This window comes from Diospyros lotus, chromosome 1, assembly GCF_014633365.1.
Source record: "Diospyros lotus cultivar Yz01 chromosome 1, ASM1463336v1, whole genome shotgun sequence".
Lineage (NCBI taxonomy): Eukaryota > Viridiplantae > Streptophyta > Magnoliopsida > Ericales > Ebenaceae > Diospyros > Diospyros lotus.
This window is the reverse complement of record NC_068338.1, coordinates 20,464,725-20,489,585: the sequence shown is the minus strand read 5'-3', so window position 1 is coordinate 20,489,585 and position 24,861 is coordinate 20,464,725. Positions and strand designations below refer to the sequence as shown.

Genomic DNA, 24,861 nt, shown 5'->3' with positions numbered 1-24,861 from the left:
GAAAAATAAGGTTGACGAAGGAATTCATCATTTTTTTTTAGAATTCATTTGTTGTCGATTTGCCTTGGTCGGCGACGATAATGCCTCGACCCTTTGCCATTTTTTATTTTCTAATTTTGTTATTGATTAATTTCTTTTTAATTAACTTTAAATTAACATTATTTGTGATAAAAAGAATCTCAGTATTAAATCGCGATAGTGTCCGTACAAGTGGTCCGAGCCATACGATTCTGCGTGAAATTTGCCCCTAAAATTACTTCTCTGCTTGACCGCGCTCAGGGGGTCCAAGTTGCTGTGTTCGTGGATTGCTTCCCTGCTTTCACCGGGTACGATCTCCACATCTCTCTCGCCTGCGACTCTCTTCACATTTGTACGATATGTATTGTATAATCTGTAATTAGCGAAGGGCCTCTAGGTTTTTTGTAGTTGTTGATGCTGCTGCTGCTGCTGCTGTTGCTGTTGCTGAGAGATTGATTAGGGTTTAACAGTGATTCCATACGGAGAGGAAGAAGGGCGTTTTTGTTTACCCGCCGCAACAACGTCTGCAGCACCTCCGACTTCTATTCGTATAGGTACTCCAGGTTCGATACATCTTGGTATGCTTCTGTGCACCGTGTATTAATTTGGACTAGCGTTTGATGGTTAATGATTAGAGAATTTTCTGGGAAAATGGTTTTTCTTCTATACTTTGGTTGATAGACATTAAGCGCTGGAGATTTTGGGGAGAGCATTCGCATTATCTGTTTTATAACTGAGGCTAATTGGAGACGTGCAGGCAGCTGTAGTTTATCCTGTCAGACACAAAGCTGAGAGTGCTAGGATGACAATCAATGCGAACGAGTACACTTAATCACATGATTCACATCTATCGAATCTATTCTGTAAAGAGAGAAGATGAATTGCTTTGGGGTCTCCTTTTAGTGAAGTTCTGTCACAATTTGTTATGCCATCATTTCCTTAAACAATTGATTAATGTGCAACATACATATTCTCTATCTTCTGTTATTTAAAAGGACAGATTAAACAATTTACAAGTATAGATATACATTATGTTTATGATAACTGCGTATCCTGGACAAGGGCATTCTTCAATCTTTTAACTCGTTATTCATTTCAGCATCGTCAAAACATATCTAATAGACTCCATTCTTTCTTCCTTACTTGGTCTCTCTACCTTTCTCTCTGTTATGGCACACACATTGGTCATCCAGGAAACCCCCCCCCCCCCCTTATTATTGTTTTTGTTGTCAAATTTTTAAGTGATTTCAGGACTTTGGGTTCAGTATTTGTTATCATTTGTGTCATTTCATTACTTTTCAATCTTGATCTCTTTTTTTTTGCTGCTGTTGCTTTAGTAGAACTGTGAATTCTAGAATTTTGATTCTGTCAATTTGTGTTACTACCAGTTAACTGTGGTTTTAGAATAAATTCTAAGTTTATATTTTTCCCTGTGGATGTTAAATTTTTCCAGTGTATATAGTTAATGAGAACATTACTCTGCCATATCTGAGCCGGTCCACTAAATCTCCTTGGCTCTTGTCTCATTTTCTTGGAGTAAATTTTGTTCTATTTAACCCCTGTTGGTGACAATATGCTCTCAAAATAATATTGATAATGTTGAGTTAATATATGTCATTCTATGTTTTGCTTTTTGATGCTGCTTAGTGTATTTTATTGAATTGTGTTGTGCAAAGCACCACCTGATGTTGCTGTTTTTGTTTAATCATTAATGTGGGCTATGTTCTGCTTTTCAAATCTTCCGCCAATGAGCATTTACGATTGGAATAATTTTTATATGTTCTCTTTCATTGTTGTCTTCCAACTTTTTGAAATGTTGCTAAGAGGTTTTCCTTAGTTTTTTAATATGGAAATAAGATTTCATAGCAACATCAGCAGCAACATGACAAGCCTTAATCTCATTAGGTGGGATTGACTATTTGAATTGTAGCTTTCCAATTATCTCTATTCATGGCCATATTTTCTGTAAGTTCATTATGTATTGTGTCATGTCTAATGCATTCCACCAAGTTTTCTTTAGTCTTTCTTTATTTCTTTTGTTATAAACTTATAAACTTCTTTCATTCCATCCACTTGCTTCACAAGTGTGTCTTTTAGTCTTATGCTCACATGTTCGAACTATTTTAATTGTGCCTTGCACATCTTATTCCAATAGGTTCCACTCTAACTGTATTATGGATAATTTGGTATGAGTATGCTTTGGCTATGTCAAATTTGCAGTTTGTTTTTCATCAGGTGTTATTTAAATTGTGGTTATTTTTGCATGTTTAAAGCATTTTAATTGCATTTTTTTACATCTTATCTTCAAGGAGCTGCTTCAACCTTATTATGAATAATTTAAGTATGAGTATGCTTTGGCTATGTAAGACTTGCAGTTTATTTTTCATCAGTTGTCCTCTAAATTGTGGTCCTTTTCTTTGTTGCTAGGTAATTAATCTTTGTTACCCTGTGCCTTCATAAACATGCTAATACTTCGTACTCATGCATGCAACCTAAAGTAGAAGAATGTAATGGGCTAGATGTGGTCAATAAACATCTAGAACAGTAGGAATGCCAATAAGTTGGATATGGTTGGGTGTGCGTCAACCTAATCCTAACTTGAATTTGAAAAGTCCTCTCTTACACCTAAGCCATACGCATGCCAAGTGATCCAGTCAAGGTGATTGGGACCCACAAGATAAGAAATGAACAATTTTTATATGATTAGGATTCTATTGTTTATTTCGTTACAGAAATTTCAATCAAACTTGAGTGGAATTAGATTGCTATTGCATGTAAGATTAGTTTTAGAAGAGTTCTAGGTATCTTAGGGGTCTTTGCAAGCCTCTAAATATGGTTTATTGCGTAAAAAGGAAATTATGATTTTTAAGAATGAATAAAAGTTAAAAATTTGGAAGAGCTTGAGTTTTTATCTCTTCTCCCCTCCTCATTCTTCTTTTTCCTTCCCCCTTTTTATCTCATCTCTTGCTATAAACTTCCTCCATTTCGTCCACTCGCCTCATAGGTGCATCTATTCATCTTCACACACCTCTTTTGTCTAGAATTCATGATATCTGGTCCATCTAGTTTATGCTGATTGTTGGCTATCTAACAACCCTCCTCCTTTATTTGAGCTTGAGACTGATTGCAAATAGGAGGAACACTTTCAACATTAGAGATGTTGAGGGGATTATTAAATCAACAAGTGGACTGGTGAAAATTTTCACTGTTCTGGCAATTCTCTCAATGGTGAAAATTGCCAAAACTTGAGGTTGAGCTTTTTCAACTCAGGTAGTAGTGAAATCAATATGATTCGGTCACTAGTTTTATACGATGGGTAAATTACATTGTTTGTCCGTAACCATTGCACTTAGTAACAAACTAGTCATTGTGCTCTAGTTTTTGTCACCACGAGTATTGGACTTTGATTTCTGCTAAAATTTAGTCCCTCTTTTGATTTCTTGTCAAATTCTGTTAACAAACACTAGCATGGTATCCATTAATATAAATCCTAAAATCATTTAATATTAAAATTAATTTTTGAGGTTATATTAATGTATATCACGTCAGTTTTCATTAACAAAATTTGATGAAAAATCAAAAGAGGGACTGAATTTTACAAAAATTAAAGTTTAGTAGCCGTGATGACAAAAATTAAAGTACAATGACCAATTTGTTAAGAGTGTAAAGTTCAGGGACTAGCAGTGTAGTTTACCTTTTATTTGATTATCATTGAATGATTTGGTCTTGCTGTATTTTGCTTTTATTAAGACTTAATAAATTTTATGATAGAATTTAAGTAGTATTAAATTATCATCGCAGGTAGTATTAGTTTCAGAAGTGTTCTAGGTGTCTCAGGAGTTTATTTTTTCTGGTGGGTGTTTAGGAGTCTTAGCAGACCAATAAATATGGCTTTCTGATGTAAAACGAAATTACAGTTTTTGAGAATCAACAAAAGTTAAGCATTTGAAGAGCTTGAGGTGCCCTTTTCCTCTCTTCCTCCTTCCCATGATTGGTTTAGCCCCAAACCTTAAACATGTTCATTTTGCAGCTCCTAGAGCTTGTGCTTACTTTGTTTAAGTTAGATGGGTTTGAGTAATATAAGTTTCTGCCAGATACTGAAACTAAACGGGGGACTATTAGGATTACTATAAATTTTAATTTTATATGGAAAGGGTATTTTGGTCTTACTATTAAAATGTCAAAAATAACTATGTAAGCAGAGATTTAATTGGGTTAGGTTTGAGGAAAATTAGGTAAAACCTGAAACTAGCCCAAAACTGCATCAGATTTTACCAAGCATCCCATAAATCATCCTTATGCAATAGGCACTCCTACATCCTCTTAGGGTCAAGTTCCAGTCTAGGACATAAATTCTTGGGGGTAAATTCTCATCCTTTTTCAACATCTGGAACATGTAATTTTTCAAGTTTTTAAAATTGACAGAGTAGTAGTTTCATGTCCATATGTATAAACACCCAGAATTTATAAAAGATATTGAAACATGTTTTATAAAATATTTGTGTAGATGTAATTATATATATGTATAAAAAAGAAAATAAAAGATGATAACCAAATAGAAATGTGAGCATGTTTAAAATTTTAAACAAACAATATCTTATCAGGATAAGGACTCAACAACAACTTAGCCAACATGGATTATAGATAACCTGTGTATATTGGATAAATTAGTTTGTGCCTCTAAGGTATGATGTCAGCATATCTTTTTGGTGCCCCAAATCAATCATTTTTTCAATATAATCATATATGTAAAACACCTTTTTACCAAGAAAAATAATGGCATGAATGTATTTACAAATTTACCTTCATCACTAACATATGACAGCTAGTGATTGGTTTGGGCACAGAAAATTTGTGCTGACATGGTACTCGAGAGGCACAAAGTAATTTGAGTCATGCTATTTGTATAGGGGAGAGTTTGATAGGTGAGTGTACGGGGAGATATATCACAATATTTTGACATCAAAATATTGCGATATATCACGATTTTTGTTCAACCCCTTCTCTCTCTCTCCCCTTCCCTCACCGTTGCAACCGACCACCCGTCGCCGCCCCTCTCGCTGTCGTTCTTCACCTCATCCACCTTGCCGCTGCATCCTCTAGCAACTGGCTCACCTTTGGCCGCTGCATTGGAACCCCAATGCAGTGGCGAGGCAACAGCGAGAGGCGAGCCGGTTGCCAGAGGATGCAACGGCGAGGAGGCGAGGCAGCAGCGGTGAGAGGAGGCAAGGTTGCAGCGGCAAGCGGAGGCGAGGCGGCTGAGGCGACGAAAGACAGTGAGAGGGTCGGCAGCGGATGGTCGGTTGTAGCGGCGAGAGGAAGGGGAGAGAGAGGAGAGGTTGCTGGAGGGGGAAGGGACAAAATGGTCATTGAGAGAGGAGAGAAAGGGGCAAAATGGTCCTTCAAGTCACCTATAAAACCCTATCTGTACAAATAGCATTATTCAAGTAATTTCCCTGTATTTAAACACATGTTGAGGTGAGAAATTTTATAGAAACGAGAATAGATAATCGTAACAGAAAGAGGTAGAAAGATAGACTGATAGTGCACAAACCGGAGGAGGTGCAGCTGCAGCAGGTTCCAAGCCAACAGAGGATTCATATTTTTCCCTCTAGCTTCAATTTTGATGTACAATTCCATTCATTGATCTGTAGAACCCTAGAAACAGAAGTGTTTCCTATCAGTTTCCATTGTCACTAATGAAGGAAGAACTAAAGGCCCTCTTCAGTTCATCTTCACTGTTGAACCTCAGTGATGATTGAAGTTTTAGTTCCGATTGGTATCAAACAGTGAGTCTTGCCAACCCGATTGCTGTCTGATTTGCAAAAATTGAAACCCAATCGTGTGATGAAAAAAAAAACCCTACCCTCTGATTTTGTATGATTGTTCCTCACTGAGAGAAATCCAATTCTCAGAGTGATTTCCCTAATTGCACAAATCATTTTAGAACCTGATTGCTCCTTTCATTCGGTTGAACCAAATGTGAAATTCTGCGAGTAGAAGTCCCCAACATAAATCACCTGCACTGGATGAAACTGAAATTTAATGGTTCAATATTGTTGATTCCCAAAGGAAGAAATAAGGAAGCTTTGTCTAGCATCTCAAAGAGAGTTGTTAGTCAAACTGTCCTTAGTTTAGACGCCAATCATATCTTCAGTTCTTTGGAAATTTCTAAATCAGTGTTTAGGAAACTTCCTATTTGTGTATAGTTAAATCTTTCCTATTGTTTATCCTTCCTATGTTGCATATTCCTCATCCGTATAAGAGGACTTTTGTACGTATGAAGTAATGAAGAATACATTCAGTTTTCACAAATATGAATGACCCAAATGTCTTACTTATCAACTGGGGCTTGGAGCCCCAATTATGAGACAACCCAATTAGATGTAGGATGCAAACTTGAAGTTGTGGGAGGAGAATTGAAGAGCCTAACCAATTAATCAGTTTTAACCCACTTCAATTTTGAAGTAATATGCTTAATTTTTGTGTCAAAATCAACTCAGAAATTATTTCCAGACCTACCTTAGTTATAAACTAGACTCATTTTAGGTTAGAACAAATATTCATATAAGTGCGTTTTGTAAATTATTGAAATCAGTAAAATAATAATGAATTGAGATATTAGAATTTTTTGTAGGAATTTTGATTCAATTAATTGATTGTATTATTTTATTTTTTAAGTTCTTATCTGAAATACTGGATTTGTATTTCAGCATAGTTGTTTAGTTGGGGGCAGTCATTGTAAGCAGACAATTTATATTGTGACATGGTTTGAGCAGTTCCATTTAGTTCATTTCAGTTATTTGTGGGCACCAATTATTTTGACATTCTTAGTAGTTTGCTTTGGTTTTCTATAGGTTGGGTTGTACAGGCATTGATTCAATTTATTATAGAATTAACAATGTTAGGGTTTAGTTTTTTGGTTATTATTTGTTATTGTGATATGGTATGTACAAATATTTGATTGACCCTAGTGGGCTAATGGGTCATTAAGGGTTAGGCGTGCGTGACAGTGTAAGCAAGTAAATATTCTCCTTAAAACCCCCTTTGTTATACTCCCATTTTCAGCTTCTCTCTTCTTTTTTTTTTTTTTTAAATTTTGAAAAGAAGAAAAAGAAACATGGTTTGGCTGTGTTTTTGTTTCCCAAAAAATAAACATGATTTTCATTCTTTTGGCAAAACATAGAAATACCAAAAAGGTATTTTTGATGTTTTTGATTAAGGGGCACTTGATTAATTCAATTTATTATAGAATTAACAATGTTAGGGCTTAGTTTTTTGGTTATTATTTGTTATTGTGATATGGTATGTACAAATATTTGATTGACCCTAGTGGGCTAATGGGTCATTAAGGGTTAGGCGTGCGTGACAGTGTAAGCAAGTAAATATTCTCCTTAAAACCCCCTTTGTTATACTCCCATTTTCAGCTTCTCTCTTCTTCTTTTTTTTTTTTTTCTAAAATTTTGAAAAGAAGAAAAGGAAACATGGTTTGGCTGTGTTTTTGTTTCCCAAAAAATAAACATGATTTTCATTCTTTTGGCAAAACATAGAAATACCAAAAAGGTATTTTTGATGTTTTTGATTAAGGGGCACTTGATTAATTCAATTTATTATAGAATTAACAATGTTAGGGTTTAGTTTTTTGGTTATTATTTGTTATTGTGATATGGTATGTACAAATATTTGATTGACCCTAGTGGGCTAATGGATCATTAAGGGTTAGGCGTGCGTGACAGTGTAAGCAAGTAAATATTCTCCTTAAAACCCCCTTTGTTATACTCCCATTTTCAGCTTCTCTCTTCTTCTTCTTTTTTTTTTCTAAAATTTTGAAAAGAAGAAAAGGAAACATGGTTTGGCTGTGTTTTTGTTTCCCAAAAAATAAACATGATTTTCATTCTTTTGGCAAAACATAGAAATACCAAAAAGGTATTTTTGATGTTTTTGATTAAGGGGCACTTGGCTTTTTTTTCCTATTTTCTTCTTTCTTCATTCCATTTTTGTTCCCTTCCTCTTTTCCTGGAACCAAAATTACTCTCTTTTCTCTTCCTGTTATTTCCTCTGCAACCAAAATCTTTCACTTTCTGTTCTCTTCCTCTTCTACCCTCTACTTTCAGCAGCCAAATACCCTCATTGGAAACTTATCCTTTTTCTTCTTTGTTGCCTTTGTCTTGGATGGTGTTGGCAACTGAAACCTAGATCTGGATTCTCCCTTGCTTGAGCTTGGCTTGCGGGCTCTTCTTATAATCCTGCATTTTTGCTCTTCTTTTTGCCCAAATCTAACTTCTTCTTCATCCTTCTTTATCGGAGTTGGTTGCTGACCAAGCAATAGAAAGGGCCTAACTCAGATCTGGGCTTAGCAAACACAGAAGAAGAGACTGAAGTCTTTTTTCTTGTGTTCTTATTTTGTACATACAAAATGATCTACAGATTTTTCTTTTTTCTTTTTTTATTTTTTAAATCTCTAATGCGTTAGTTTTTATCTTTTGATTTTTGCATATACATTGTTGCAATTTTTGAGCAGGATGAATTATTAAATCGGGATCATTATTGATTTTTTTGTTTATACATTAGTATAATTTTCTAGAGCTGAGTCTATCAAATTATTGCAATTATTAAGTTCTCTGAATACAAATAATGTAATCTTTTAACAGAAATGTAGGACTGGATTTAGAATTGACAATGTTAAAAGCAAAAACAGTTCTGTATTTTTAGCATATTGAAATTACACTCATATGTTATGTTTATGTATTAATCATATTTAGCATATTGAAATTAGGAAATGAACACATGAAAACCAACAACAAAATCATTAACCTAAATAATGCCCACATGAAAATGATGTAGTTATCAAAAGTTACATGCTCTTGTAAAATTCTCTGGAAAAGGAATAGTGCCACTCTTGTGATTTCTTTGTGCCTCCGTTGCAGGATTGGAATAACGGACGCCATCTAAATGTTGGCAAAAGGTAGGAAAGTTGCTGGCAGGGGGGAAGCAATAGCCGCGCATTATGCTTTTGGACCACAAGAGGATGATATAATAATAAAGCACAGGCTTCTTACCCGCACAACTACTACAAGGGGTGAACCCCCATTGAAGAAACTCCAGAAGAAGTTTACCTCTTTTGCACTTGAGATTGAGAAGGATGCAGATAACTATAGTGACTGTGAAAGACTTGCTAAAGCCTTTTTACAGGAGTTAACAACTTTTGAACTTCCACTTCTTAAGAGCCAAGCAGTTATGGATGCAAATCTTAGAGAGAAGGAAAACTTCAATGAGTTAAAAGATGAGATAAACAGGCAGATTCTGCAAGCACAAGCTGAAATTGAGGATCTGAAGAAACAACTGGAAGAAAGCAAAATTGAAAGGCAGCACAAAGAAGAGTGTGAGGCAATCAGGAGGTTAATTTCCATGCAGCCACCACGATCACAGACACAAAAGATTTTGACAGAACTGGAAAAAGAGATTGCAATGTTGGAGGCAGAGAACACAGCTGGTTCAAGAACACTGGAGCTTCGGAAGAAACAGTTTGCTCTTTTATTGCATGTGGTATGTGTCAACAATATTCTTCTGCAATGTCTTTTTCTAGGAATGCCCTGTTACCACAGAAGTATGAGTTGCTTCTATGGCAATCAAATAGCTTTACACATGGAATGAATGAATTTGAAATGTGGATTTCATTTATAAATGAATTCTACATAGAATTCATTTGCAAAAAAACTCTCGTGTTTAGTATGACACAACTTAAAATGTGGAATTCAATTGAATTCCACAAACTTATCTTTGGAATAAATCCAGAATTGAAGTTCCATTTGGAAAAGTAAAGGTTGCTGAAGATAGTTTTTTCTATAAAATTTGCTTGTTTAAGTGCTGTGGAATTCATTTGAAAATTCTACCTATTTTGATAGAATTTGATTTAGCTATTATGTTCAATTCCATATGATTGAATTCATAGAATTGAAATGAACGTTTATCTTTTTCATTCCAAATGAAAATTTGGATTTGGAAATGAATTCCACAAAACATTCATTCAGGCTGTTAGAAGGACCTCTATTTTTTCCATAGATGGAATATATTCTGCTTTGTTTATTTGAATTTGCAACAACTGCACTTTGTATCAAAATCTTTTTGTTATTTGTATTATATTTTTATCTTGCTGAATTCATTCTTGAAATCTTCTGCTACTCCATAATTGCTTTTAATACAATGCTAGTAGGGTCAGTCATGGGTGGAATTGAATTGTGTCAGTCTTTTGTGCACATTACACCTACACAGTGATTTTCCATTGATGCCATTTAATACCCTGTTTGTCTTGTACTCCAAATCATGTAGTGTTTTTCATGGTATGCTACAATTCCTGGGTTAACAGGTTCCAGGATTTCTGATGCTTCAATCCTGCAAGTCTCTTGCATGTTAAGCATTTGTGTGACTTTGATTATGTTGGCTTATTTGGAAACAAAAAGTTAACATTTATGGTTAAAATTCTTTTGGATTTTGTTACCTGATTGTTGATTGATGTCACTGGTGTACTTATGAGAAGCTTGCATAAAATAAACCTAGATTCTCAAAAAAGATGGCAATCTGATATATTTTTTTTCAACGGAAAGAATGCACAATAATACCTAGTGGTTCATTTTTCCTTTCATCTGCATTTTCAGAATGGAACCAAAACTCTCACACAAGTTTAAGGGAGGCTTATAAATATTTCTCAAGATGTTTCCAAGACTTATATCTTAAAAATAATTAAAGAAACTTCTGAAGAAATTGGTGAAAACATTATTGAGAATATGCTCATTTTTGTCTGAATTTGCTTTTTGTACTCTTAAAGCCCATTTTTAACAATATTTTGCCATTTTAAAATTCTCTAGATGCTATCTGTTTTTGCAATTGATCATGACATCATTTTGATAATTTGTATCAGGAGTTTAAAATTTTGTATAGTTTTTTATATGTACCACATTTAATATTATAACATCATGTGTTTCCCATTTTTATTGGATTAAGTTGAGGCTTGTGGAAGTCTATGACAAATGTTACTCTAAGATGCACATGCACTTCCATGAAGGTGCAAATATCATTGATTGACACCTCCATTTAGCTCCAACACTCGTTGTACACATCTGAATGACACCTGCCACCTCATTCCTTAAAATCCTTACGATTTTTTATTTGGTTACGTTTATGGTTCCCATACTACAATGCTTTGTGCAGCCTTTCTTTTCTGTGGTGCAATACATTAGTTGATATTGTACAAACACCGGTCTTGTTACATGTTTCACTGCAACACTCTTCTGCAGGTGGATGAGTTGCAGAACACCATAGAGGAAGATCAAAAGAGCTTGGTTGAGGAGATGAGAATAGCACTGGACGAGCAAAGGAATCTAGTGGAGGATGCTAGTGGGATTTCGGAAGCCATGGCTGTTGACTAGTGCATACCATTCCTCCCTGTTGAAATTGTAAGGTTGATGAATCTTAATCCTTGGATTGTTAATTTCTACAGATCAAGGAGTACACCAAAAATTTATGTTGCAATGGTCAGAACTTTGTCCTTTTAGAACAATCTGATAATTCACTCCCGGGAAAAGAAAACATTTTTAGATCCCAAATTATGTGAGAGAGAGTACGGTTGCCAAAATTTTATATATGTTTCTTTCTTTTCTGTTTTCCTTTGGTATTGCAATATACTTCTCCATATAGATTAAATTCTGAATGACCACAAACTGCAGATAGTATTTTCACGGGTCAATTTCGTGATTTGTTTTTTTGGGGGGGCTGTTAGACCTTCCATGAAGAAAAAATTCAGGGTCATCTTGGCAAATAGGAGATATCGCATTCATCAAGTTAAAACAGGAAACTATGCATTTGATCTATAGGGTGTTTATTGTACCATTTCTCATTGTTACCAAATAGAGCATAATCGTTAAATGCGAAGTTTGTTGACTAGTGTGTAGTCAATATTCATCAAGCAATAGAGTTTTTGCTTGTTTGAAGTTTTAATACCAGCTCTCCTTCTCTATCTGGTGGCCCATAACCAGAAGTGAGATATGAAAGCTAATATGCATGCGAAGAATAGTGAGTGGTCTGTTCATCTGGATGTCTGTAGAATTTCTATATCCCCTCTTCTCTCTCTCATCTAAAAGAAAATCAAATCAGGGCAGAAGGTTGAGTTGTCTTCATTTCCACTTGGCCTTTCGTTTTCATTTTGTCTCTGTTATTGTTTGCTTCAGCCGAGGTTCATTCTTAGCTTCGAGTTAAAACAATAACAACATATCCAATTTTTATCTCATTATGTAGGGTTAATTATATAGATTCTTAGCTCCGAGTTACCTCTGGATTTTGCATTGTCGTGATCGTAACCCCAATTTAGTGGGATTAAGACTTGTGATTGATGTTGTTATTGTTATAACTTGTTAACTGTAACCATAAACGTAAATGCTGGACTTTTCAGCCCGCTTGTCCCATATTTGATTTTCTTGGTCAATTGCAGAATTACGTTGGTAGCTATGTTTGTGGGTTGCTTACTGGCAGAATTGGAAGATGTGGCTTGTCTTTTTAACATATGATTTTCTAGATTGAAAATTAGTTTTCTTTCCTTTAAACATTCAAACACAATTTTTAAATTTTTACAAAAAAATAAAAAATAAAATATTTATAAAAAAAAATTAGCACAAAAAATTAGAAAACATTATCTACAACTAAGCAGCCTCAAAAGTCTTGGAGAATGAGATGTTTAGACCAAAATGATGTTGGAGATACGATTGATGCGGGGGGCATCTATGTAAAGTCAAGTCCTATTTATTATTTATTGTGGGACATATAAGAGAAGACCCATTTTTTGGTAAATTATAATGATTACTCTTTATATTATTATTTATAACAATGATTCAAAACTCTCTCTCCTCTCTCCCATGGTGGTTGGACAGCAGTGGAATGGTGGAAGCTGACGATAGTTGGGGTTTGATTAATTTCTTCAGAACCCAATAACTTTATAACTTTACCAATCTCTCTCTCTCTCTTCCACCTTGTGAAAAAGATTAGGATCATCTATTTGTCTTGTTACCTCTAAGATTTGAATCTCTGATTTTGGTGAACAAATCCTTCCCATGACCATGAATACATTTTTGTTCATCACATCAACCCGTTTGTCCATGCCTATATATTCTCCCACATTTCTTTCTCTGTTTTTTTCTTTTTGCCTTTGGATCATAATTGGATTGGATGTTCTTTACAAGTGTTGAAGAATTAAAATTCATGTGCGTTTGCATTCTCTTGTGCCAAGTTGATTGTTTTCAAAATTAAGTTTATATGAGATGAGTAATGTTAGGAGTCATGACTGATGACACTATCATTAGTTATGTATTGCATTCTTATTAGAAGATGTGATAGACAGAAGAAACAATGTGTAACACCTCGCCTTCTCAAAGATATGTCACTATGCTGGGGCTCAATATATAAATACACATTCTTTTTTCATGATACATTTCTTAACACTTCAAGTACCGTATTTCAAAGGAAATCCCTCAACATATCATTATAAATGCGAAAACAATAATCGAAACCTAATATGGTACATAACCGAATTCGCTTTAATCATAACATAAGAATTCGTACGATCATATCTTTAAAACTTAATTACATGGAGACCAGATAATAACTGAATAATTCAAACATAATCAAAAGATACTTCAAATTAACATTGAATCATACCTGTATTATACAATTGATTCTCAAATATCATTCGTAATACGTAACATTTCTTTCATTTTACAAGACTGATTATCAACAGAATATAAGTTTTTGTTGACTAAATACATCTGAATCTTCATGAAAAAACCAAATATTGGAACAACTCGCCAAATCCATCAGACACGTCATCACGTGCCGTTATGTCTCAATCACTTCCCTGCCTTAACTGCAAGTCCCAACTGAAACATTTGAATATTCTAGAGGCATAGCCCAATTAGAAGATGAACCTTCTAGTAAGTGTCTAAAAACAGTTACATGAATGCATGATGCAAATACATGAACAAACATATGCCCTAATGTAACTTCCCTGTCAATCCAGCCTAATACAGATTCCTAGATGGTAATCCCAACCTGCTTACAGGATACTCTCAAACGTTGTTCCACCAATACCCTTGGAGAATTATGATTACACTATCAGAGTGACATCCCAATCTCATGCATGAATATCAATATGCCAATAATATTATGCCATGTGAAAATCACAACTTTTCATGCAATAGTATACGAACAAATATGATAAAATGATCATGAATTTCGTGAATGTCATGCATAATATAAGCAATCACATCACATACAAGTTTTTGGAGAAAATCACTCACCTTTTGCACAAAATTCTGAACACCTCGAAAAAATGTGCACTACTTCGATTTGTGTGCCAAGCCTCAAAAGTCACACAAATACTCAAATCTTGACCCACAAAGCACCCTATTCATTATATTTGTTTAAATAAATATCAATTCTATTTTTTCATAATTCCTTCACATTTTTCCTAATTTTTTTCCTATTTTTCTCTTCAAAAAATCCAAAAAAATACCAACTCAAATATTTTTCCATATATTTCTCCACATTAATTCTTAAAATAATTCTAGAAAAAATATAAAAAAAATTCCAAAATTACCTGATAGGCCACGCGCCCTCACGTGCCTAGGTGAGTGGTTGGGTGTGATGACTAGCACGTGCAGCCCACGTGCCGGTCATCTTTTCTAGCGCCGGCACATCGACGATGCTGGTTTCTTCTTTCATCCTGCTTTCCTCATCTAGTCGATCCAGATGACATACCTTGAGGCTTGAAAGGATCACCGAAAGGCCATCAACTGGCTGGCCAAAGATCAGAGCTTCTGCTCGTTTTTCCAGCCAACCCCTATATCGTACTCGATTTTACCCCAAAACGCTCCAAACTTTCTAGAACCCTTTCTTTAGACTTGGGGAACAAAGTCCCTTATTCTCTTCCCTCAATTCGTTCAAGAACGAGAGCAATTTGAAGCCCAAATCTCTAAAAACCCTCGGCCAAACCTCCCTTTATTTATAGCTAATTCCGAGCCTCAAAACGCCCATGGCTGTTCAACCCAAGGTCTTTATCACCATTAAGACCATTAAATGGCCTCACCATGACCTGCTCTAGCCGCAAACGTCCTACCAAAACTCTAATTTTTTCGACAACTCTCACGACCGAAATTTGATTAAATTGGGCACCGACATAGTTGATTCTCGGTTGTGGATGACTCCTAAAGCAGCTAGCCCTAGCCCTGACCCCTTTGGAGCCTCCCTCAAAGCCCTCACTGGCTGCAAAAGGCGATGGGAGAGGCGACCGGCGGTTCACACTGCCAGTCTTTTTGAAATTCCATTTTTACCCCTCCAAACTTTGAAATTACTTTCCAGCACTTTTCAAGAAGCCCCTGAATCTCCCAATAATTCCATTACGACCCATAAGTTCCAAGATTTTCATTTACACCTAGAAGATTCAGAAATAACGTCATTTCGACCTCTCTCAAGCATTTTTAAGAAATTACACTTAGGATCGAATTTACGTTTTGACCATAAACCCTTTTGTTTCCTCCCCAAACCACTTAAGGGTTGTTCTACATGCCAAATTAAGGTCTCATAAGTTTTTTATTGACTTCTCAGAAGTCCCCTATGACAATTTAGTCTTTCAGCCTGAATCAAAACTATACCAAAAACTATTTCTGATCTGACTGCTTTTAGAGTCATAAATCACGTCTTGAAATGCTTGTTAATACCATATCATTTACACTTCAAGGTCCTCCCTGCAGTTAATTCGGTCAATTTTTCGAGCTATTTAGATACCAAACTTTTCTGAAATTATCTAAAATTTCACTTATGACTCAAGGTAAGTTACACTTGAGTCCTTTGAGAATTCTCGGATATTACACAATGACACATTGTCTTCTTAGTCTTTTCTAATATGGAGATGTTACATAATTGATGATACCGTCATCAATTATAACTCCGTTATTGATACGGGATTGGATTGAAATTTATTAGATTTGCTATCTTTTATCTTTTAAATTCAGATGATTTCCTTTTCCAGACTTGAGGTCTTTTATTCTTTGTTTGTTAGTCTTGACGTAACTTTTGGTTCTATAAAGGCGAAGTCATAAAGGTAATAGGTTCCAGTTGATTGAAATTTGGAACCCACTAGAAAGGGGGGAAGAAAGGCTCAAATCATGGCTGCTTTGAACCAGAGTGTGGAAAGAAAAGAGAAAGAGAAAGAGAAAGGAAGAAAGTTGGAGGGATATTTTAATTATTTAACAAAAATTAATTGAAGTTAAGTATAGGTAAGTAAATTACTGTAACATAATGTATAAAATTAAAGGAGGCGAGGTCATTATTATTTTTGACTCTTCTTAGACTAATGCTAGGGGCAGAGAGGTTCATAATAATTATTGAGGAAAATCTAATTGGATCATATATATATATATAGACACAATTAATTTAATAAGTGTATTAGTTTAAGATATTTCATTTTTATAATTTATTATCATTTTTTAAGCTACAAAATGACCATTGGGTCAAAGTCCATGAGTATTTTTCTCCAAACTTTATCTAAGGAGCAGTAGTTAGGGTGTGTTTGATAGTATGGAGAATGTCTCATTCAAGGAATTAAATTTCATTTTGAGTGTTTGACACACTATATTTTTCATAAAATTGAATTCCATGGTACAATCATTAAAACTTGTTTTTAGCTCTTTTCCATGGAAAATTTCATCTAGGGGGAGATGATTTTTGTTTTTCATGTAAGTTGGAAAATATTTTTCTTTCCACCTAAATACTATCAAACACACCCTTAAGGTGTGTTTGATTGCATTATCTAGAATTTAATTTTAGGTAATATTGCCTAGAAAACAAAAACCATCTCACCCCCTTGGAAAATGAATTCCATGGAAAGAAGTTTTAAATAGTTGTATCATACATATTTTTTCATGAAAAAATTAAAAGTGTGTTTGATTGCATTACCTAGAATTTAATTCTAGGTAATATTGCCTGAAGAAGTTAGTTTTTTTTCATGAGGGTCTCGTTCCTTAAAAACCTGAAGAAGTTTTTCGAAGATCCCTTGAGGAATAATTTTTCTAAAGACTTAGGTAGTCTTTCGAAAATCTTTCGAGGACTAGCTTCCCCAAAAGCTTGGCCTACCAAAGTCCTCTCGAAGCCTAACTCAAGAACAGTCAAACACCCTTACTTGAAAGGTCGTGCCACGTGTCTCAGTCCTTCGACTCTTTGGCACATACTTTTCTGAAGACCTTTCAATTTTTGGGAAACGCCATTCGACACTCATTTACATTGCACTTGCATCATTCGGTAGCATGACCAAGTTTGACTTAGGTATCGGAGGGTTGGCAAGAGAAAAATTCTTGCATGCCTTCTAACTGTCTATTATTTTTGTAGTTTGGAAGACTCAAGACCAACACCTGCATCCTTCGACAACATGACCAAGTCTAACTTAGGCATTGGAGGGCTCGCACGAGAGAAAACTCTGTATGCCTTATGCCTGTCTATTGTCTTATAGGTTGTGGAAGACCCAGACCAACTAGAGACCCTTCAAAAGACCCTTCCGCACAACTTCTCCTAGAGCCCTTTCGCTAATTCTCACACCCAAAGACCCTTTCCCTCTGGAGCCACCATTTCGCGAGACCTCTCATTGAGGTGACCCTTTCTGAGTAGACTTTGTTCTTTTGCTTGGCCTTATCAAATTCTATTGAGTTTGTTTGAAATAAATAAGTTTCGATTGTTGTATTTTAACAACAACTTTGATTCTTATTCTTTTTTTAAAATGACATTATAGACTTATGAAAAAAAAAAATATATATATATATATATACTATGAAAACCTCTATTGTTATTATCATAGAAAAAGAGAGATAGATTTTTAATGAAAATTACGTTGTTTATATACAAAAAGAAGGTAACAAATCTTGTTTAAGGATAGATGTATTGATTGAAACAACTTTTAAATTTAAAAAAAAAAAAGATCTTTGTAATTTCTCAAACTCCATGAATATAATTTTATTTCTTATTTAATTCTTCTTGTAATTGTTAAACATTCTTAAAACACACAAATAAAAGATAATTTAATTTATAGTTGCTTGGTATATGGGCAGTCACACATTAATTGCTTAGTTTTACAAGAAACATCTCCCATATCCCCACATTATTTTTAAATAATTAATTAAGATCATAAAATGGATATATTTTCCTTTTCTTTTTAGAATAATTTGGCTTTTTAAATTTTACAATAATATCATCCACACCTATACCTTTACTCATTTTAGCCTATTTTATTTAATTTTTTTAAATTATAGGGTATTAGTGTATTTTAAGTAAATTTATATTAATTCAAAGTGGGGGTAGGTGAGTTTGTTCTAGAATAATTAAAAAGAGTATACTTTTACACCAAAGGCCAAAAGGGTTTTGTATTTATGTAGAAGATTGATGATCCCTTTAAAGATGAAGCCATTGTGGTAGAAAATGAAAGGAAGACTCAAAACATTTAAAAAATGAAAAAATAGTCATCAGATCAGGTTAAACACATATTTTAGTCTTAGTATGTTTTTTTTATTTAAATATTTATTTTTTTATTATTTTAAATATACCATTGAGCTACGTAATTTCAAGTCAACTATATTTTTAAATTTTTTATTATTTTAATTATATACATAAATTATATAATTTTCAGTCAATTACATATATCAATTCGATAAATTTGTTGAGAACAATAAATTGAAAAATATAATTGAAATAATAAAAAGTTTAGGAGTGTAATTGATTCAAAAATACAAATTTATGGGTATTTTTAAAATAATAAAAAACTTAAATATTTAAATAAAAAAAATATACAAATTTAAAAGTTAAAATATGTATTTGGTCCAATCACAATATCTTCTAGAAGCCCTAACATGTCTATTTGAATTTTTTTTTTTTCTCTATAGATGCTCTAATTTTAAAATAATTTTATTAATTTATAAAATATTATAATTTTAAATTTTTTATTATTTTAGTTACACCTATAAATTATATAATTTCAAATTAACCGTACACAATAATTTGATAAATTTAATGAGAATAATGAATTTAAAAATATAATTAAAATAATTAAAAATTTTAAAGATTACAAATTTAAGAATATTTTAAAATAATAAAAAATTTGAATATCAAAATAAAAAAAATAAAAAAACCTACAAGTTGAAGAATTAAAATAGACGATATCTTCTAGAACCCCCAACATGTCTATTAGAATTCCTTTTTTTTTTTTTATTTTCCTCTACAGATGCTCTAATTTTAAAATAATTATATTAATTTATAAAATATTATAAAAACGACGACGCAATCATCATTAATTGATAAAAGTATTTTTTAAATATATTTAATTTAATTTAATTTTGCTTGCATACGGCATAGCATGCTGGCATCAGCTCTCCCCGATTCAATCCACCCTGATACTGCTCCTTCCGCACTCTCTATTTCCATCCCTTCTTTGTACTTTCCGCTGTCTCTCTCTCTCTCTCTCTCTCTCTCTCTCTCTAAAAGGATAGGATTTCTCTGGCACCCTTTTGAAGTCCGCACCATGCGTCTTGCTGCCTCGTAGGTCGGTTGACTTGGATCCTCTTCCATATCGATTCCTCAATTTTCGATCCGTCTCTCGTTTATTTCTGCTACTTCACTTGGGGATTTGATTTTCTCTACTGTTACGGATGATTTCTAAATCTGTGTCTTATCTTAGTGTTCGTTTTACCTTTTAATCCGGGCGTGCACAGATGACAGATCCGTGTGTAGATGCGGATGAGGTTTGTCCAATTGTTTCCGCCTTTTGGAAGTTTTGGATAGGGTTCATTTTTGTTGAATCACGTTGTCCTTGGGAACCCTAATCGTGTTTTTTGCGATTCCGATCTTTAGGATCGTACTGCAGCTGTTTCACTTTTTTAGGCTTGATTCAGATGTATCTATTTGTGTTTTTATGATTATTATTATATATATATATATATATTTTTTTTTTTTCATTCAGTGGCTTATGCATTTGGTCTTGCCGACGGTTCTTTCCAATGGCGGGTGCATCAGTTGCTGATCACAGTTTTCACAGAATCAGTAGCTTTGTGGTTTGTTTTGTCAACCTGGCTGTTTTTTTTTTTCCCCCTTCATTTTTTGGGTGTTCTGGACTTTTATACTTCAGTTGTACTTCACTCGTGGTTTGTCTTCAATTTTCAGGGATTTTTTTCCTTTCTTTTTAAACCCATAGTTTGCTTTAGTGGCAATTGATGATGATAATGAGTTTGCTTCCTTTGATTTTTTATTTTTTTTTGTATATATCTGCATGAAACAGCAATATGTTTGTTAATGGGCTTTCATATTTTGTTCCTGATAATTCATTTGTTGTAGCAGTTTTACAAGTGATTTATGTGAATCAGATGCTGCGTTTATTTAATTATTAAGTTTTCATGCTATGCAATTGTTCAAAACTTGTATTCCAATCACTAGAATGCCTTAAGTGCTTTGATTTTCTATTCAAGTCGTGGGTGCTGTGATTACTAGTGCAATAGTTTTGGTTTTAAAATTGTGGGTGACCTAGAAACACTCAGGTTCTGTTGATCATAACCTTGGCACTTTACTGTAGGTTTTAATGGGACAATCCCAACCCTTTGAACTATGATTTCTGTCATTTGCCCATTTGTTATCTCTGAACTCTGAGCCTTTGGTTGCAGAATCAGGTCTTCAGCTAGAGGTACAAGGTTTGTATTTCGTCTTGAGGTTCAAGGTTTGTCTTGAGAGGCCTGAAAATACAAAAAATGTCAACTGGCAGAAACACACATTGGTGTCACCAATGCAATCGACGAGTTAAGCTTCGGGGTCATAGCTTGGTTTGCCCACATTGCCAAGGGGATTTTTTGGAAGAACTCAATGAGCTGGCAGGCACAGGGGAGCCTGATTTATTTGGAATGCATTCTGAACGTAATCCTGACTTGGGATATGGGGAACCATTCTCCGACCCCGGGTTCAGAATTATGAATGCTTTTGCAGATTTTATGAGGCAGCGGATGGAAGGAAGAAATACGAACTTTGATATTAGAGCAAGATCTGGTCTGGTTCCCGAGCAGAATATGGGTTTTGGCTCTGGTCCGTGGTTGATGTTCCACGGCCAAGTCCCTGTTAGGATGTCTGATAACGATGCCTTCGATTTCTTCTTCAATACCAGTCCTAGAACGGGGCAGAGACGGGCAAATTTTGGTGAATTTTTCACAGGACCGGCATTTGAAGAGTTGATTCAACAACTTACCATGAATGAGAGGCAGGGTCCACCGCCAGCTCCTCAGTCATCCATTGAGGCTATGCCAACTATCACGATCACCCAGAGGCATCTGAACACTGATTCCCACTGTCCAGTCTGTAAAGATAAATTTGAATTGGGATGTGAAGCAAGGCTGATGCCGTGCAAACATATCTACCATTCCGATTGTATAGTTCCTTGGTTGGTTCAGCATAACTCGTGTCCCGTCTGCCGCCTTGAGCTGCCCCCACCTGCTTCTACTGGTGCTCGTAGTCATGGTCATCGCAGATCAAGCGGTGGCAATGGAAGCAGCAGTGCCGGGAGTAACAGCAGCCACAGGGAGGACAATGGCTCGAACCCGGGCAGGAGGAATCCATTTTCATTTCTGTGGCCTTTTCGGTCATCCAACCAAAACAATTCTCACTATGCTGAAAGTGGCGGGAGTGGCTCCACGCCAAGCTATGAAGAGAGCAACAATGGGATGAATTACCCTGGATGGCCTTTCAATTACTCATAAGTTTGTCTCTACTGCTGCCTTTGCTTTGCTTTTCTGTTATGCGCCTTTCTGATGAACTCAATCTTCAGTTAGGTTTAGTAAATATGTGAGTAGAGTGCAAGTGGAGATAGAGATTTCCATTTCCCTTATAGGTGGCTTCAATTCAGTTTACTGTTTGTTGGATATTATCTTCTAGTTTTTGCTTTACTGCTTGTCTCTGTGAATTCTTTTTCCTGCTTCTTTTACATGGTTCATCTTTTCTTGCTTCCAATATAGAAAGAAACCAAGGCCATGGAAAAAGAAAAGGAGAAGAAGAAATAAAAGGTTTTATGCATATTTATTTTTATTACGTGCCTATAAGAACTTTGTTTTTTGGGTTTTATTCTACATATTGTTTCAATATAAAACTACTGTTGTCATTGTGAGAGATTGCAAACAATCACTGTTACGACAAAGTTGCTTGGAGGTTGGTCGCTTTAAAGAGTGAGTCTTGGTAGTTATTGTAAGGTTGTTCTGTGTTAGTTATATCTGTGAATGAAAGCACAGATGCTAGTGTGGTTATTAAAATTATGAAAAAATATAGCTTTCCTTCTTTAACCCTTCTGCAGGGACTATTTAGAGAATAACATAAGTTCGGTTTACGGTTTACCCGAACTAATCGAACTGAACTGACGAAACTTGTTGGTTCATTTTGATTTTTTTCTTGCATTGGTTTGGTAGGTTAGTTTTTCTCAAAAATTCGGTTTTCAGTTTTCAATTCGGTTTTTTTATTGGAAGAATAGAACTAATCGAATCGATTAAATTTTAAAATAATGTTATTTTGATATCTATAAAATGACATTGTTTTTTTGGTTTTGTGTGTTTTTATTGATTATGTTGATTTTTTTAGTTTAATTGGTTTGATTCGGTATATATAGTTTTAAGTTTAATTTTTTTAAATTAATCAATTAATTTGGTTCGTTTTTATTTCTCCAATCAATTCAATCAGTTAGGGAGTATGATTTGGTAGTTGCATCACCTAAAAGAGTTTTAAGTATTGTTTTATGTGCTTAGGAAGCTGATTGAAGCAAAGTACTTTTTAATTTCAAAATATAGTTAAATGCTTTCATGGTTAATAACGTTTGGATTAGACGGAAGTGACTTTTAGCAAATTTTTTTAATTTCAAGATTTAACTATTCCTTTAATCATAAAATTTTATTATCGTTTGTTATGTATCAAAATTCTTGTTTAAATTATTAAAATGATTAAAACTATAATCAATATTTAAAATCTAACAACCAAAGGTTATGAAATAAATTATAATTTATAATCTCTGGAAACAATAAATTAAATATAATAATTTTATATTTATTAAGAAGTATTGGTTATTACTATCATCTAAATTATTCTTAAAGATGAACATGTTATGTTTTAATTTATTGAGTGTTAATATGAATATGCTTTCTATTCATGACATTGGAAAGATTACTCTCGTCTCCGGACCATTAGAATGTTACAAGACACAAATTGGCAAAATGTTTAAGACATTCTTTGCTTAAGTACTTTAATATTTAACTCAAACATTTGAGATGGAAGCGCATTGTTATAAAATTTTTGAATTAATATTAGAGATTTATCTTTTTTAGAATAAGGTGTTACCTATTTAATAGAGAAGATTGAGAGTTGGTGATAAATATTATTGATACTTTGAATTGTGCTAAAATTTGAATTTTTTATAAATAAGTCTTATCTTTTGCAAGATTTTTGAAGGAATTTTTAAAATTATTCATTTACGTTTGTTTATTTATTAAAAAAGGTCATGTTATTTGTATATCATTTATGTACACGTTGGGTTACATAAGATATATAAATGACATAAATACCCCTTAGATGAGGATATTTTAGACATTAATACATCATTATGTAATCTAAGATGTATACAATGATATATTAATAATAATTTTTTTATTAAAAATATCTAGCAAGAGAGCTGATTTTTCCTTCCTCCTCCCTTTACGGGATTCGAGAGAGTCTCCAAAAGACCCTTCAACTCATAGGATCTGCTGAATTTTTTCCGACTACTTGTTTTCAACTCACATGAATTTTCTGAGCTTGGGCCTTCATATGTGGGTCATGACCCTATGGGTTGAAATGTCTCCAGAGACCCTTCAACACATCGATGATGATATAAAATATATATATATATATATAATATATCTAGCTATACATATATATATATAAATAGATAGAGTTTTGATTTTTTAAACAATGTTATTTAATTTATACGAAATAATTCTGATGTGATAATTTAAATATAATGATGTGAAATTTACTCTATCAAGTTGTTATATTAAAAGAATTAAATGAGTGAGTCTCTCATAATCATTATATTTAAATTGTTATATCAACGTTACTTAGTATAAATTAAGAGTGCGTTTGATAGGGGTGGAAAATGAGAGTGAAATTTATTTTCCATCCAAATTCCAAGAAAATCCATCAAACAATTTTTTTTTTCATGGAATTCAAATTTCATCTTAGGGCGCGTTTGATAGCCCAAATTTTCCAAGGAAAATGTAATTTTTCTACCCAATTTCCAACTTTTGCATTGTTTGATAGCATTTTTTTTTCTAGGGAACTCACTTTCCCATTAATGGTCACGTGAGGTCATTTTCGTTCAAACCATGGAAATCAAATTCTTTGGGGGAGGAGATGGAATTTTCCTGACAATTGAGAAGGACAGTGGGTGGGCGACAGTTGGGGATGAGGGAGAAGGGAAGGTGGATGGGGGAGGGTTTGTAAATTATTTTATATTTTTAATAATTAATAAATATAAATGTATAAAAAGAAAATATGCCAAAATTACGTATAAATTATTTTTTTGAAAAACAAAACAAAAATAATTTTGTAGTTTTATTTCTTTGAGAAAATAATTTAATTATTTTAAAATACGTTATTATTTTAATTTTTTTGTACAAGATTTAATATTTTTTAATACATTTTCACCATTGAATTCCATGAAAAATGTGTCATTTTTCATGAAAAATAATGCCTATCAAACACGAAATGCCA

The 24,861-nt window shown here is 33.8% G+C and overlaps 2 protein-coding genes across 8 annotated transcripts; both read left to right on the top strand.

Annotated features, from left to right (window-relative positions):
* Positions 1-200: 200 nt before the first annotated feature.
* Positions 201-11,679, top strand: LOC127813243 (THO complex subunit 7A-like). 5 transcript variants are annotated; one of them, XM_052354135.1, is made up of 4 exons: positions 201-326; positions 416-581; positions 8,946-9,564; positions 11,313-11,679. In XM_052354135.1, the coding sequence occupies exons 3-4, from the start codon at positions 8,971-8,973 to the stop codon at positions 11,442-11,444; spliced, it is 726 nt and encodes a 241-aa protein (XP_052210095.1). In that variant the 5' UTR covers positions 201-326; positions 416-581; positions 8,946-8,970; the 3' UTR covers positions 11,445-11,679. The 5 variants fall into 5 exon arrangements, with proteins under 5 accessions (XP_052210095.1, XP_052210111.1, XP_052210118.1 ...); XM_052354151.1 differs by having other exon boundaries at positions 223-326; positions 427-581; XM_052354158.1 differs by having other exon boundaries at positions 244-326; positions 407-596.
* Positions 11,680-19,480: 7,801 nt separating this feature from the next.
* LOC127791087 (probable E3 ubiquitin-protein ligase RHC1A) lies at positions 19,481-22,158 on the top strand. Of its 3 annotated transcripts, none has more exons than XM_052320860.1 (2): positions 19,481-19,642; positions 20,754-22,158. In XM_052320860.1, exon 2 carries the CDS (start codon positions 20,838-20,840, stop codon positions 21,831-21,833), a length of 996 nt encoding a protein of 331 aa, XP_052176820.1. In that variant the 5' UTR covers positions 19,481-19,642; positions 20,754-20,837; the 3' UTR covers positions 21,834-22,158. The 3 variants fall into 3 exon arrangements, with proteins under 3 accessions (XP_052176820.1, XP_052176827.1, XP_052176834.1); XM_052320867.1 differs by lacking the exon at positions 19,481-19,642 and adding an exon at positions 19,649-19,841; XM_052320874.1 differs by lacking the exon at positions 19,481-19,642 and adding an exon at positions 19,872-20,150.
* Positions 22,159-24,861: the final 2,703 nt, after the last annotated feature.

Bases quoted from the DNA above. Each gene is read 5' to 3' on its own strand.
- LOC127791087 (XM_052320860.1), top strand. From the start codon at position 20,838: ATGTCAACTGGCAGAAACACACATTGGTGTCACCAATGCAATCGACGA.
- LOC127813243 (XM_052354135.1), top strand. From the start codon at position 8,971: ATGTTGGCAAAAGGTAGGAAAGTTGCTGGCAGGGGGGAAGCAATAGCC. The intron at 9,565-11,312 runs GTATGTGTCAAC...ACTCTTCTGCAG, and splicing joins TTGCTCTTTTATTGCATGTG to GTGGATGAGTTGCAGAACAC.